Raw genomic sequence first — 16,160 nt, 5'->3', positions numbered from 1 at the left:
AAAAAACAAAAAAAAAAAAAAAAAAAAAAAAAAAGTTATAGTGAAATGCACAAATCTTATATTTACATTTGCTGAGTTTTAACCGTTGCGTATTATTTCAGTTTTTATTTCTCTATTGTCTCCTAGAATAGTAACTTAGAAGTGAGCTTGTTGCATCTCATTGTTTGTGACACTAATTCTATGAGACCTTCTTTGACTTAGAGTTGCCTGCGTTTTGCTTGTAAGGCTTGCTTGTCTTTTACCCGTTACTTCACAACAAACTTTTAAAAGAGGACCTCATCCATTACTGGTGGGAATGCAAACTTGTATAGCCACTTTGGAAATCAGTATGTCGGTTTCTCAGAAAATTGGGAATCAACCTACCTAAGGATCCAGCAATACCACTCTTGGACATATACCCAAAAGATGCTCAATCATACTACAAAGACATATGTTCAACTATGTTCATGGCAGCATTATTTGTAATAGCCAGAACCTGGAAACAACCTAGATGCCCCTCAACCAAAGAATAGATAAAGAAAATAGAACACATTTTCACATTAGAGTACTACTCAGTGGCAAAAAACAGTGACATCTTGAATTGTGCATGCAAATGGATGGAACTAGAAAATACCATTCTGAGTGAGGTAACCCAGACCCAAAAAGATGAATATGGGTATGTACTCACTCATAAGTGGATACTAGCTATGAACAATGGATATTAGGGTTATAGTTGATGATCCTAGAGAAGCTAAGTAACAAGGCAAACCTTAAGAAAAACATATGTAGATTCACCTGGAAAGTCGAAATAGATAAGATCACATGGCAAAATTGAGAATATAGGAGTGGGGAGAGAAGGGAGGGGAGAAGTGGAAGAAGGACGGAAAAGGGGAGGGACAAGGAGAACTTGAGGGAATGGGATAGTCGAGATGGAGACAGGACAGAGATGAGAGCAAGGAAAGAGATGCCTTGATTGAGGGAGTCATTATGGGGTTAGCAAGAAACCTGGTTCTAGAGAAATTCCAAGGAATCCACAAGGATGACCCCAGCTAAGACCCTAAGCAGTAAAGGAGATGGTGCCCAAATTGGCCTTGCCCTGTAGTTAGACTGATAGTTATCTTAAATATCACCATAGAACCTTCATTCAGAAACTGATGGAAACAGAGGCAGAGACCCACAGTGAAGCACCGGACTGAGCTCCCAAAATGCAGTTGAAGAGTGGGAAAAATGAGAATATGAGCAAAGTGGTCAAGACCATGATGGGTTCACCCACTGAAACAGTTTACCTCAGCTAATTGGGAGCTCTCTAACTCCAACTGGACTGGGAAGGAACAAGCATAGGACCAAATTAGTCCCTCTGAATGTGGTTGACAGTTGCATGGCTGGGACAGACTGAGGGGCCAATGGCAGTGGTACCAGAATTTATCCTTACTGCTTGTATTGGCTTTTTGGGAACCTATTCTCTTTGTATGGATAGCTTTCTCAGCCTAGATATAGTAGGGAGGGCCTTGCACCTTCCCCAAAGCAATATGCCTTACTCTGAGGAATGGATGGGGGAGGGGGGGGAAGTGGAGGGAATGGGAGGAAGGGAGGGAGTGGGAACTTGGATTAGGTATGTATAATGAAATTTAAATTTTTTTATAATAAAAATTAAAAGAAGTAACATGATTTATTGTTCAGAGGAACTATATTCATACAACAATTATTTCTAAAAGTATAAAAATTGATCATTAGCACTAAAAAAAAGATGCACAGTTCACATTGATGTTAACCTGTTAACCACTTACATGGAATTTTACTGACATTAGAGAAAGAGAGTGGGAGAAAGAATATGTTTGGAATTTTTCTTTTACATAGTTTTACTATGTAATATACAGAGAAAACTTGTATTTGAGTAAAAAATAAATACTCTGGTAGCATTTTTCATTCCAGCTATCCTGGTTCTAGTGCTTTCCCAATAGTGTTGAATGTTGGTGGCCACAGCTTACTCACAAAATAGGAATATTCCAGACAGCCATATTTTTATGTCATCTCAAGGATGAAACAACGTGAGATATTTCAGAGTGATGCCTTTGTATAGTCTTCCCCAGAAAATGAGACCATAAGCATGGATGCCGAGGTACAGTAGTTGGTTTAGTTTTTTAGTCATACATAGAGTGGTTCCTGACTTCTCTCCTTCTAAGTACTGAGTGTATCAGCAGGCAGGGAACTGGGATGTCTTGGTATTTGTGTAATTTTAGTATTTGGCTGTTGAGCATGTTGTAGTGGAACCAGCCACATTGCAGCCAGTGCTCTAGGACTTACTCAGCCTTGGAAGAGGTCTTAACATTGTTATGGATTCATTTGCAAAACTTGGAAGTCCTTGTTAAATCTTGACTCTACTTTAACCACATTCAGGCAAGCAGTGGACTCAGAACTGTCACCTTCACTGTCATATCCTCAGCTTCAACAATAGTTACAGTTTTCATTGCTATGACAAAATTCCCAACAAAAGGTGCTTTAACAATGAATGGAAAGGTTTATTCCTGCTCATAGTCCATGATACTTCATCATGGTGAGGAAGTCATGTCTTAGTCACTGTTCTATTGCTGTGAAGAGACACGATGACCAAGGTAGTTCTTATAAAAGAAGGCATTTAATTGGGGATTGCTTATAGTTTCAGTGGTTAGTCCTTTATCATCATGGTGGGGAGCATGGCAGCAGGGAGGTAGGCTTGGTGCTAGAGAAGTGACTGAGAGCTACATCTCAAGTAGGAATTATCTCAGTCAGATTGGACCTGACATGGGCCTTTAAACCTCACAGCTCAACCCCATTGACACACTTCCTTCATCAAGGCCACACTTCCTAATCCTTTCAAAGAGTTCTTCTTCCTGGTAGCTAAGCATTCAAATATATGAGCCTGTGTGGGTCATTCTTATTCAAACCACCACACATGGCAACAGGAACTTGGGCCAGCTGCATATATTGTGTCGGTGGTCAGAAAGCAGAGAACAGTGAGTGTTTAGACCACTTTCTCCTTTTTTATTTAATTCAGGGCCTTGCCCAGGGAATGTACTGCCAGAATAGGCATGTCTTATTTCACTTAACCTAATGTATGTCATTCCTTACAGGTATGCTTAAAGACTTAATTCTGAAGTGGCTCTAGAGCTCATCAGGTTGATGGCTGTTATTAACCACCAAGTTTCCATTCTCTGTCATAGTCAGCTTGTTGGTGCTGCCTCTGTAGTAGAAATCAGGCTTAAATTCAAACTAGAGTGACAGATGACTGATCATTCATCTGTTACGTTAATAGTACCATGTCTACTCTCTGACCTCTGGTAAGAAGTGCCCATCTTGTTTATATCTTGTTTATATCTGTAGATAACATGGGCTTGGGTCCTACACTACTGTTGGGTTGACTGTCTTCAGGCATTGGACAGAGCCCAAGAAATGTGTACTTCAAGGATTTTCTGGAACCTTGATACATAGAAAAAATGATTTTCCCCATCACTTAGAAATCTGAAAGGGTATCTTTTAACCTCTCTGACTTGTGCTAGTCTGCGTCCTTGCCTGTCAGAATCATCCGGGGAGCTAGATTTTTTTTTTAAAAAATTGCAGATTCACACTGTGGCCTATGAGTAAGATTGTCTATTTGTTTTAAAAATTTATTTCCAATAAAATTAAAATGCTTGGAGTGTATAAATGTAGTTCAAGAAATATTAAAGGTTGAGAAGGTAGATTAGGGAGCAGAGGAGGCAAACAGGAAGAGTTGAAGCAGAAATAAAAAGTCATTCAAAAACCTAGCGAGGTAACTCAGTAGATGGAGCATTTGCCACACTAAGTTGACAGTCTGAATTCAATTCCTGGAACCCAAGTAAAAGTAGAAAGAGAGAACCAGTTCCTCAAAGTTACGGGTATACATGCAATGGTACATATGTTCACACATATACATCACACCCACAGTTAACGAATAAATAAATAAAATTTAAGTAAAGTAAGTTGTGATATTACAGTATGCCTAATTTTTTTTTTCTTTTCTCGAGACAGGGTTTCTCTGTGGTTTTGGAGCCTGTCCTGGAACTAGCTCTTGTAGACCAGGCTGGTCTTGAACTCACAGAGATCCGCCTGCCTCTGCCTCCCAAGTGCTGGGATTAAAGGCGTGCGCCACCACCGCCTGGCTTGTTTTATCAGTGTAGACATTGGAATTTTTGGATGGAAATTTAAGGAGAATCCAGCTCTAGATGTATTTGTATTTACTTTTCTGGCTTAATAAACACAGATGTGGGCTTGAGAGATGGGGACTGGTGAGTGAGATAGCTCAGCTGGTAAGAGCATTTGCTGTACAGCCCGAAGACCTGAGTTTAATCACTAGGGCCTATAGACTGACTCCTGAAAATTGTCCTCTGATTTCCACGTGAACATTGAGGCAAATGTGTACCTCTCAAATTCACACAAATACATGTAAAATTTTTAGTAAATAAACAAAATTTCATTGTGTAGATAACATTTTTTTTATTGATTCATCTATTGTTAGACATTTAGGCTTGTTCAAGTTTCTTACCTATTATAACTAGCATAACAATAAATATGGGTGTACAGATAACTTTTTGGTAGTTGACCTAAGAGTCCTTTGGGTTACTGGCTAAGGATAGCACACACTTTTAATCCCAGCACTTGGAGGAAAAGGCAGGGAGATCTTGGGAGGCAGAGGCAGGCGGATCTCTGTGAGTTCAAGACCAGCCTGATCTACAAGAGCCACTTTGGTCTCCGGGACAGCCAGAGCTGTTACACAGAGAAACCCTGTCTCAAAAAATAAAAAGTCCTTTGGGTATATATAGTAGTGAGTTTTTGAGAAACCTTTCTATTACTTTATATAGTGAGCTTACTGGTTTATATTCCTACCAGAAATATATAGGGCTCTTCTTCTCTTTCTATATTCTTGGCCAGTGTTTGTTGTTATTGGTTTCTTGGCAATAACCATTCTTAACTAGGGTGAGATGAAAGCTCAAAGCAGTTTTAATTAGCATTTCCCTGATAGCTGGGCATATTGAATGCTTTTTCAAATATTTATTGGCTATTTGTTTTTCTTCATTTGAGAACTACCTGTTCACTTCATCATATCATTTATTGATTGATTGATTTGTTTTTATTTTGTTCTTTTTGTGTGTGTAATTTTTTTCTCTAGGTATGTATGTTTGTATGTATGTTGTATCCTTTGTCTAATATGTAGTGGGCAAAGATGTTTCAGCTTTGTGGTCCATCTCTTCACTATAGAGATTGTTTTCTTTGCTGTGTGTGTAAGCATTTACTTTTCATAGGAACACATTTATTAATTCTTAGGGTTTTTTTCCTTGAGTTATTGAGGTCTTGTTCAGGAGGTAGTTTCCTATATCTTGAGGGTGTGTGCTACACACTTGTAATCCCAGCTCTTGGAAAGTATAGATAAACATTATGGCTGGACTTCATTTGAATTTCCATCTTTGTTTTCTTCCTCTAGCATTCCAAAGATCCAGGTCTTTTGAATTTACTTTTATTTTTTATTTTGTACATAGTGGGTGATAGGATTCTAGTTTGATTTTTCTACATGTAGAAATCCAGCTTTCACAGCATTATTAAGTTGTCTGGCTCTCCAAGTATAATTTGATACCTTTCTCAAAAGGCTGTATCTGTGTCAATTTATTTCTAACTCTATTCTCTCTTTGGTCTACATGTCTCATTTTGTGTGTCAGTACATATGGTTTGTGTTGCTGTAGCTCTGTAGTATAATCAAGTTTGGGAGACTAACAGCATTTCTTTCTGCATAAGGTGGTTTTGGGCTATTTAGGGTCTTATGCTTCACACAAAAGTTAGGGTTGTATTTGTAGTTTTATGAAGAATGTAATTGAAATTTTGATGTAGATGCATTGCAACTAGCTAGCCAGTTTTACAACATTAATTCTGCGTATCAGTGAACACAAGAAGTTTTTTCTTCTTCTAATGACTTCTTCAATTTCTTTATGTCATAAAGCTTTCATTGTGGAGGTCTTTACCTTTTTGGTAAGGTTCATTAATTCATTCATTCATTTATTGAAGCTATTGTGAATGGAATTTTTTTGGCATACAGAAATGTTACTAATTTTTTTATATGTTGATTTTTTTCTGTTCCGCTCCCTTGCTGGAATAGTTTATTAGGTCCAAGACTTTTCTGGTGATTGTTTGTTCATTCATTCATTCAATCTGAGGCATGGTTTCATGTAGCCCAAGCTGGCCTCATAGGAAGAACGACCTTGACCTTGAACTCCTGATCCTCCGGTCTCTACCTCCCAAGAGCTGGTATTACAAGTGCATACCACACACCTTGCTTTGAGGTTGCCTTTAGGGTTTCTAAATTATGACATTTGTAAAATCCTTACTTTCTTATTTGTATCTCTTTTATTGTTTTTTCTTATTTTGCTCTTGTAGTTAAGTCTTGAAGTATTATATTGAATAAGACCCTCATTCCTCATTTTAGAGGAAATGCCACTTTGCTTTTATCTAATCTGATATATTAAAATTAGTTATGAAGGGCCGGTGAGATGGCTTTCCAAGTAAAGGAGCTTACTGCTAAGCCCGATGATCTGAGATTCATCTCTAGTACTATTGATTTATCATGTATTAAATTATGATATATTGATATTTTTGCCTCTGTTGAGATAGTCATGTGATTTATAGCCATAAGTGTATCTATCTATTCTATTATGTTTATAGATATACATATGTTGAACATTGCTTCTCAGGAATGAAATCTATTGGGTCATGGTATATGATCCTCTTAATGTGTTCTTAACTTTGATTTGCATATATTTTATTGAGAAAATTTTAGACATTTCAACAGAGAAATTGACTGGTGCTTGCTTGGCTGTTGTGTTCTTATCCGGTTTGGGTATCAGGGTAATCCTGACTTTATGTAGAATGAGTTTTGTAGTACTTTTTCCCTTTGTATTTTATGGAACAATTTGAAGAATACTGAAGATTGAAGGTGTGATGAGACTTTTTTATTACTACTTTAGTCTTGTTGCTTGCTTGTTGTGGGTGTGTTTAAGTTGTTCTATTTTCTTAATTTAATGTTAGGAGGGCATACATATCCAAGAATTTATCTTCTAATGATCTTCTAAGTTTATTGGGATTTGTTAAAAAAATTGTTAAAAACTTTCCCACTAATTTCATCACTAATTTTAAAACTGCATTTATTTTTCATTTATTTGTGTGTGTGGCTGAGGGGAGTACATTTGAGGTCAGAGGACGACTCATGGGAGTCAGTTTCTCTTCCTACTACCAAGTGGATCTTGGGGATGGAGCACATGCCATCAGACTAGGCGGCAAGTTTCTCTACCTGGGCCCTTTCATTTCTAATTCTATTAATTTGGTCTTCTCTCCCTCTTTTGGCAACAAGCAAGCTTTTTGTTTGATTTATGTATTGCTCTTTTATTCTTCATTTTGTTAATTTCTGCCTTGATCTTTATTATTTCTTGCCAGGCAGTTTTTGAGTTTGACTTGCCCTTATTTTTGTAAGTCCTTGGAGGTGCATCATTAGGTTATTTATTGAGATCTCTGATTTTTAAGTTTTTATTCACTTTCTTATGCATATGTGTATCTACATGTTTGTGAGTGAGCGTGCATGTGGTGGTTGGAAAACAACTGAGTGTTGATCCTCACCTTCCACCATGTTGTTTGATGTGCTGTGTACTCCAAGCTAGCTGGCTCATTAGTTTCTGGGCGATCCTCTTATCTATACTTCCCACCTCTTTTCTGTGAATGCTGGGATTCCTGGTATGTGCAACTGTGTACGGCTTTTTACAGGGGTTCCTGGAATCTGAGCTCAGGTCGTCAGGCTTGCATGGGAAACACTTTTACTACCACTGAACCATCTGTTCAGCACTTAAAAATATTTCAGTTATTTTAAAGAAATATGTATTGGACCATCTAGATGGTTAAGTAGGTAAACAGACATGCTACCAAGCCTGGTGACTTGAGTTCGATCCCCAGGACTTACCTGGTGGAAGTAGAGAACCGACTCCTGAAAGTTATCCTCTGACTTCTATGCATGTATTGTGGTATGCACACCTAGCCCGCATAAATAAATATATAACATCCAAAAAATTTAAAGCATTCATTTTTATACATGTTTGTATTGTCTTTACTATGTTTGTGTGACATGACTGTGGGTTTCATTTTTTGTTGGTTTTGTTGTCTTTGAGATAGGGTTTCTCAATAACTGTGGAGCCAGTCCTGTAACTCACTCTGTAGACTAGGCTGGCCTCAAACTCACAGAGATTGCCTGCCTCTGCCTCTGCCTCTCGAGTGCTGGGATTAAAGGTGTGTACTACCACTGCCCGCCTGGCAAGTGTGGTTTTTTAATGTCTACAAATAGCTTTTTTTAAAGAAATTAATTACTTAAGCTATAAGCTTTCCACTTTTCACTAGGATGTGATCTATTTCAGAGGTGGTTCCAGGGACTACTGGAAGAATGTATATTCTGTATATTTTGTAGAAGTCTATTATATTCATTTGATCTATGATGTAGTTTAATTCTGAAGTTTTCTTTGTGAATTTTTATTTTGATGACATGTCTAAAGATGAATGTGGGGTATAGAAGTCATCCACAATTACTGGCTGCGGAAGGAACTATGTGACCTTTTGTGTTCATTAATGTTTGCTTTATGAAATTGGAAGCCCCAACATTTGATGCATATGCCTTTACAGCTGTTATGTCTTCTCAATAAATTGTTCTCTATTAATATATGGGCCTTTTATATCTTTATCTTAGGTTTGACTGTGTCCCAGTATTTATCACTGTTATGTTCACTTGTTTGTTTGTTTGTTTTGTGATAGGGTGTCACTGTATAGCTCTGGCTGGTCTGGAACTGTATGTCGATTAGGTTAACTTTGAATTTATGATTATTGGGGTTAAAGTGTGCACCACCATACCTGGCTATTTATTTTTATTAATGCTTTAATATGGTCTTTTCTTGTCCTTGGCCTCCACCCCTGAGAATGTTCTGCATGGGTGGTCTGTTGGTGATGCTTTCCACTGTTTTTATTTTTTTAAAATCTGATTTACCAAGTTCTTTATTTTTAACATTTTTTTTATAAAACACCAATTTTGCTAAAATTTTCTTCCATGTTGTTTTATCATCCATGTTACTGATTTTTTTCATTCACTGCTTTGTCTGTTTCTTGCTGACTTTTTTCTTTAGTTGCTGGTTGCATGTTCTTTGAGAACACCAATTATTTCGCCAATAAACTTGGATCTTTCATCTGGCAGTGCCTTAATTTCAGCTGTCGGGGAGTTAAAATGCTCTGACCTTTCATGTTTCTTCTGTTCCTAGATTGTGATTTGTGAATCTGCTAGTTCGGGTGTTGCTTCTGTTTTTTATTTGAAAGTATTCTTAGTGAGAAGCTTAATCTTGGGGCCTTCCTCCCACTGAGAAAGGGAAAAATAAGCCTTCTAATGGCAATGTCAGACCGTATATGACAGAGAACCCACTTGATTCAAGCCTGATTAAAGCTCACTCCTACATTAGAAGTGGCTGTGGGGCAGAATGGTGAAACTAATATAGATTGTGCTGTGAGGTTAAAACTCCTCAGGGCAAACTGGAGCAGTAAGTGGATGAGATGTAGGAGACAGGGGAAGGTTAACATAAAGAAAAAGACAAGTGGGGAAGTTATGGAAGGGAAAATGAAAATGATACCCTATTTGTGAGGTTTTTTTTAATTAGATAAATGAGGAGGCTGGAGAGATGGCTCAGTGGTTAAGAGCATTGCCTGCTCTTCCAAAGGTCCTGAGTTCAATTCCCAGCAACCACATGGTGGCTCACAACCATCTGTAAAGAGGTCTGGCACCCTCTTCTGGCCTTCAGGCATACAGACAGAATATTGTATACATAATAAATAAATAAATATTTAAAAAATATCATAGGAAGAAAGATAATAAGAAATATAAAAGGAAAAACCAAGTAAGGAAAGGATAATAGTATGCTAGATTAATTTATGAAGAATAAGAATTAAAGACCTAAAAGTTGGAGCTTCAGTGATGGCTCAGCAATTAAGATAAAAGCAATGGCTGCTCTTCCTGAGGACGAGGGTCTGATTCCCAGCTCTTACATGGTAGCTCAACAACCATCTGTGACTCCAGTTCCAGCGGATTCTATGCCTTCTTCTTTCCTCCATGGGCACCAGCATGCAAGTGATACACAGACATTCATGCAGATTAAACATCCATACTATTTTTTAAAATAAATAAAAACCTTTTAAAAGTGTTATAAGTAAAAATATTACCACAAAAATACTATAAAGGAAATGGAGGAATGAAAGGAAAAGCTGACATGTTAGCAGCTTCAGATGGCAGACTGCCAGTTACATGCATGGTGAGGAAGGGAAAGGTTAGCTGTACCTGTTGATTCTTAGTCTTTCAGATTTATGCTGATTTGAGCCTGTATCTAATGTCTACTCTAACTATCTTCATTTGTATAGCTTCTCTTGTTTGTGTACCAAAAACTTCTGGGCTGGAGAGATGGCTCAGAGGTTAAGAGCATTGCCTGCTCTTCCAAAGGTCCTGAGTTCAATTCCCAGCAACCACATGGTGGCTCACAACCATTTGTGATGGGGTCTGGTGCCCTCTTCTGGCCTGCAGACATACACACCGACATAATATTATATACATAATAAATAAATAAATATTAAAAAAAAACAAAAAAAACTTCTGATGGCCACACTTATCTCTGTGGTTGGTGGGCTAGACAGATTTCTTATACCCCTGTAGACTTCCCTTGGGTCCTAGCTAGAGAGTGGAGAGTGGGAGGAGCATCCACAGCATTCAGATCTGCATGGGTGAAGGGCCTGTTTCCATGCTTTCTAACCCCCTGAGTATTGATCATTGGAACTGCAGAGTTTTCAGACTCCAGAGCCTGATCTACCTACAGACCTCAAGCTCAAGTCTGTCTAACTCTAAAGTTAGTGTCAGTTAATGAGATCTGCTCCAGGCCACAACTGCCTCTCAAGCTGTAGATCCCTTTGGCTGTGGCAGGTTAAACACCTGCCCCATGGCCGTTTCCTGTTCTAGGTCTCCAGCATAGCTCAGTTTTAAACAATAGATTATCTGCTAAGATGGTGCCCAGAAGCCAGTGGTTATTTCTTAAAATCACAGGATCCTTTTAGGATAACTTTATCCTAAAATCAAGGTGTTAATATAAAAGACCATTAATAAAAATGCATTCTACCTCTGTAAAACCTAAAAGTATATCAGGAGAAGGGATAACAACACCTTTCTCTTTTAAAGATGTATGTATGTATGCATGTATTTTATGTATGTGGGCATTTGTTTGCATATAGGTCTGCACACCAGAAGAGGGTATTAGATACCGTTATAGACAGTTGTTAACCACCGAGTGGGTTCTGGGAATTGAGTTCAGGACCTCTGGAAGAACAGCCAGTGCTCTTAACCACTGAGCCATCTCTCCAGCTATCTCCTTTTAACAAACTTGAAAGTTTCCACAATTTTACAGCTTTATATTTTAAATGAAAGGGCCAATACTCTTTACAATTTGTAGACAGATGACACCTCAGTTCAGATAGCTTAGTACCCTATTTGAGAGTCTGTTACATCGATTCTAAAACTTTTCCAAATGGACCAGATTTAACTGTTATTCCTTCCTGCTGCTCTGAACATTATCTTTTTATAGCTCATCTTCCGGAAGCATGTGATACCTTAGCTTAAACTCAAGAAAAGTAGTTTAAATGGAACATGGTTTTACAGGATTGGCCTTCATCCAAGCAATTGGTGTTTCCTGCTCTGAAGCTCATTCCCCAGAGAGAGCAAAGCTTTATCCTTCTCTCTAAAGCAGTCTGTTGCGTATTTTATTTGTTGTGCTTTCTTTTAGTCCGGCAAACATTTGTTTTATAGCTGGCAATGTGGGTTGTACACATTAGGAGCCTGCTTGATACTTTTGTTTAGTAAGTTATGCTTTAGAACATGCACTTCTTTAAATGGGAAAGCCTTTTAAGTGTAGGTCTGGCTCTACTTTTGTTAGGGTCTTCAGGGAGAAAGGGCCACATTCATGAGAAATGTGACCAGGTTATAGCTAGGGGATGGGATGTGTTCTTACAAATGCCTAGAGTTTCTTTTAATAATGGGGTGTTCCCTGGGACTTCTGGTCACTGTCAGTTAGGATCCTGTGATCACTTGCCTGATTGCTGCAATCTCTGAAAACCAGAAGGCATTTCTTAACCTATTTGCAGTTTGACCTTATCTGAGCTGACAGTTACCTCATGTGGTGTGAAGTGTGCATGTGTTCCTCTGAGGAACTAGGAATGCCTTAGTAGCTCCCTTGGAATTGTGACTGTAGTGTTTCCATACATGCACTGTCTTAGCTATCTAAAAGCCAGAGAATTCCCAGGTCCTGAAACGTGACCCAGAAGGTTTACATGAAGAATTTTAGATCTATGTTACTAATCTTGCTGGTTTTAAAGACAGATTTTATTTCTTTTTATGCATACTGTCAGTTTGGGTGGGGGGTAGGAAAGTAGTCTGTGTGGTTACAAGAAAGGGTTTGGGACAGAGAGATGTGTCATACTAACCTCCGCCAGACCATTTGCCCTCTGAAAAATTGAGTGTAGTTAATGAGCACAGCAATACCCACAGAAAGTTCAAGCAACCCAACATTTTTTTTTTTTTTTTGCAATAAGGTCTTTCTTATATAAACCCCCAGGCTGCCTTAGAATTCTCATAGAGATATACTTGCCTCTGTCTGCCTCTTTTTTCTGAGTGCTGGGATTAAAGGTGTGCAGTGGCTAAGATGACATATCTTTGTTGTTGTTGTTGTTTTGGTTTTTGAGACAGGGTTTCTCTGTGTAGCCCTGGTTATACTGGAACTCACTTTGTAGACCAGGCTAGTCTCAAACTCACAGGGATCCACCTGCCTCTGCCTTTTGAGCGCTGGGATCAATGGTGTGCACCACCACCACTTGGCAATGACATAATTCTTAATCTAAGTTAGTCCTCTTTTCTTTCTGCTTACTTTTTCAAATAAAGCTAAATATATGTTATTTATGTATACATTCCTGCCTTTACAACAATGTAAATAGAACAGAGCAAAGTAGTAGTGGTTTTGTTTTTCTGTTTACGGAGGTTTCTGTCCTGCCTGGTTCCCTGCACTTGTTAAGTCCCAAAGAAATCACACAGAGAGTCTACATTAACTATAAACTGATTGGCGCATTAGCTCAGGCTTCTTGTTAACTCTTATAACTTATATTAGACCATTATTCTTGTCTATGCTAGTCACATGGCTCAGTACCTTTTTCAGCAAGGCAGTCACATCTTGCTTCTTCTGTGGATGGACAGGACTGTGTCCTCTTCCCAGAATTCTCCTGTTCTCATGGACCCGCCTCTACTTCCTGTCTGGTTGTCCCGCCTATGCTTTCTGCCTGGCTACTGGCCAATCAGTGTTTATTTAAAATATAATTGACAGAATATAGACCATGGTCCCACACCATTTTTCCATTTTGAAAATTTTTATTTATTTCTTTATTTCTGCTGTCTCTCTCTGTCTCTAGGGGAGCATGTAACGTCAAGGTTTAAGAATGAAGTGGAGCGGATGGGTTTTGATATGAACAACGCCTGGAGGATTTCCAACATCAATGAGAAATACAAGTGAGTCACATGGATATTTGTAGAGCCCCAGTTCTCAGGTGGCAGAACATTAAACGTAGGTACTTTGAAATGGAATTTAGTTTATTAGCTCTAAATTCATGTTCTTCAGAGTTCTTTTGGAATCTTTTGTTCAATATTCCTGGAGTGGGAAATGACCCTTAGTTAATAAGATCCTGGAACCCTCCTTTAACCCCTGCAGTCCTCCATTTTTCCTTCGACATGCATGTCTAGATGATACTGTGCTTAGGGTGGGCAGTAGTATTTTCATCACCACTTTGGTGCTATGTTAGAGATAGGACCAGTGACCTTAAAAGGAAGAACAGACACTCTGTGTGTGTTTGTGTGTGTGTGTGTGTGCATATGCGCACGCGCACACACACTCCAAATATGTGCGTGTACATGCATCTGTGTAGGTGTGGGCGGAGGCCAGAGGCTAGCCAGTGTTAAGTGTCTTCTTTTATCACCTGTCACATTTTTTGAGATAGGGTCTCTCACTGAACCTGGAGCTTGTCACTTCAGTAAGACTAGCTAACCAACAAACTCTAAGGAACCTTCTGTCTCTACCTCCCCAGTACTAGGATTATAAACATAAGCCACCATACCCAGCCTTTTACATGGGCCCTGGGGAAATGAACCTGGGTACTCATGATAGCACAGCAAGCACTTTCCTCCTGAGAAATAGCCCTAATCCCTCATTTCTAATCTTAATGGCAAAATTTCACAGCTTTGACTATTTAACCATTAAATACTAAATAACTATTATTAAATGTTCATCCATTATCTGTTCCCTTAAAACATGTAAATGCTTAGAGAAAAGATGGCTAAATACTGTGATTTTTGTCAGTCTTAGTTTCTGTAAACTAACTGTCCAGGAGACTGAAATGAATCTCTTCTTATAAGTTTCTTTTCAGCACTAATCATCCTTTGATCTTTTCAGTTACCTCAAATTATAATAGTCATTTTCTTGGTCTATTTGTGCTTGGCCAATTTTAACTGGAAAACCTACCACTTACTGCAGCTCTTCATGTGGGCCTAGCCAAGAAGTTAAGAACCTGGGGTTACAAAAGTACAAGTGCTTCATTCACATGGAGCTGCTCTCAGAGGCAAACTGGAGTAAAGAAAAACCATAGGAATCTGAGGCTACATAGGCTTTGCTGAGTGGAACCCTCTTTCCCTACCCTGGAGCTGCTTACCTACAGTGACTTCTGAGTAGAAAGAGGGGTGGGGTCTAATAGACAGTGCACAAACAATCACTGATTCCTATGAGTAAGTTAGTCTCCAGCACTGTGAAACAGTCATCCTACTGCCAAAGAATGAGGTCCAGGTCTAGTCTTGAACCTAAAACAAAATGAAAAGAACAAGATGAGATATTAGAGTAGTTGCCATAGTCACTGGCAAGAGCTTGAATGGAGGCACATGCCTTTAATCCCAGCACTTGGGAGGCAGAGACAAAGTGGATCTATGAGTTCAAGGATAATCAGGACTGTACAGAGAAACCCTGTCTAGGAAAACATAACAAACAAACAAAAAACAAGCTTGAATGGATGTTAGGAAGTTCGTGTAGCTTTTCTCAACCACAGCCATCTTCCTGGTTCAGTGACTTTTAAACATATGATTCTTTATCTTCTGAAAATGAGAGCAGGAAAGAAAGAGCTGTAGTGTAGAGTGATCAAAACTCCTAAGTCCTAATCTTGTAATAATGCATAGGATAGAGTAAGAGAGGGTGATGAAGGTGATGGTGTGTTAGGTAGGATTTCTATTGCTGAAAACACCATGACCAAAAAGCAACTTCAAGAGAAAGGGGTTTTTTTGCTTACATTTTCATATCTCAGCCCTCATCAAATGAAGTCAGGGGGTATTCTCAGGGTAGGAACCTGGGGACAGGAACAGAAGCAGAGGCCATGGAGAAGTACTGTTTGCTTACTAGCTTACTCTCCATGGCTTGCTCAACTGATTTCTGTACCATTCATCCAGGATCACCTTCCCAGGGGTGGCGCTAGCCACAGTGGGCCCTTCCACATCAGTCATCAATCAAGTATATGCCTATGGGGCAATCCTATGGAGGAATTTTCTTAAGTTTCCTTCTTCCCACATGACTCTAGCTTGTGTCAAGTTGACATGAAAACTAGATAGCACGGATGGTTTGTGAATTTATATACCCTTTTGTTTTAAAGTTGTGTGTGTGTGTGTGTGTGTGTGAGAGAGAGAGAGAGAGAGAGAGAGAGAGAGAGAGAGAGAGAGAGAGAGAGAGAGAGCGCACAGTGAGACAGAGGGAAAGGGGGATATAGTGAGATACTGCTTGTTCATTTCCTGGCCTTTAATCCCAGCCTCCCGAAATAACCACACAGAAACTGTGTTAATTAAAACACTGCTTGACCAATGATTCTAGCATATTCCTAGCAAGTTCTTTCACATTAAATCAACCCATTTTGTTTTTGATCCTATTGCACGTATTGGCTTTGTGGGAGCCTAGGCAGTTTGGATGTTCACCTTACTAGACCTGGATGGAGGTGGGTGGTCCTTGGACTTCCCACAG

The 16,160-nt window shown here is 38.9% G+C and overlaps 1 protein-coding gene across 1 annotated transcript in view; it reads left to right on the top strand.

Moving 5' to 3' along the window:
• The window catches only part of Mtmr3 (myotubularin related protein 3), a 117,809-nt gene that overhangs the window by 71,968 nt on the left and 29,681 nt on the right, over positions 1-16,160 (top strand). The window contains exons 7-8 of the mRNA XM_050141073.1: positions 127-130; positions 13,452-13,624. Of these exons, the coding sequence (XP_049997030.1) occupies positions 127-130; positions 13,452-13,624 (177 nt within the window). The remainder of the gene's footprint in view (positions 1-126; positions 131-13,451; positions 13,625-16,160) is intronic.

The sequence above is a fragment of the Alexandromys fortis genome, unplaced genomic scaffold (assembly GCF_014885135.2).
Source record: "Alexandromys fortis isolate MF-2015 unplaced genomic scaffold, M_Fortis_MF-2015_v1.1 scaffold_7, whole genome shotgun sequence".
Classification (NCBI taxonomy): domain Eukaryota; kingdom Metazoa; phylum Chordata; class Mammalia; order Rodentia; family Cricetidae; genus Alexandromys; species Alexandromys fortis.
Note: the sequence above shows the minus strand (reverse complement) of the source record. Positions and strands in the feature narration are given on the sequence as shown.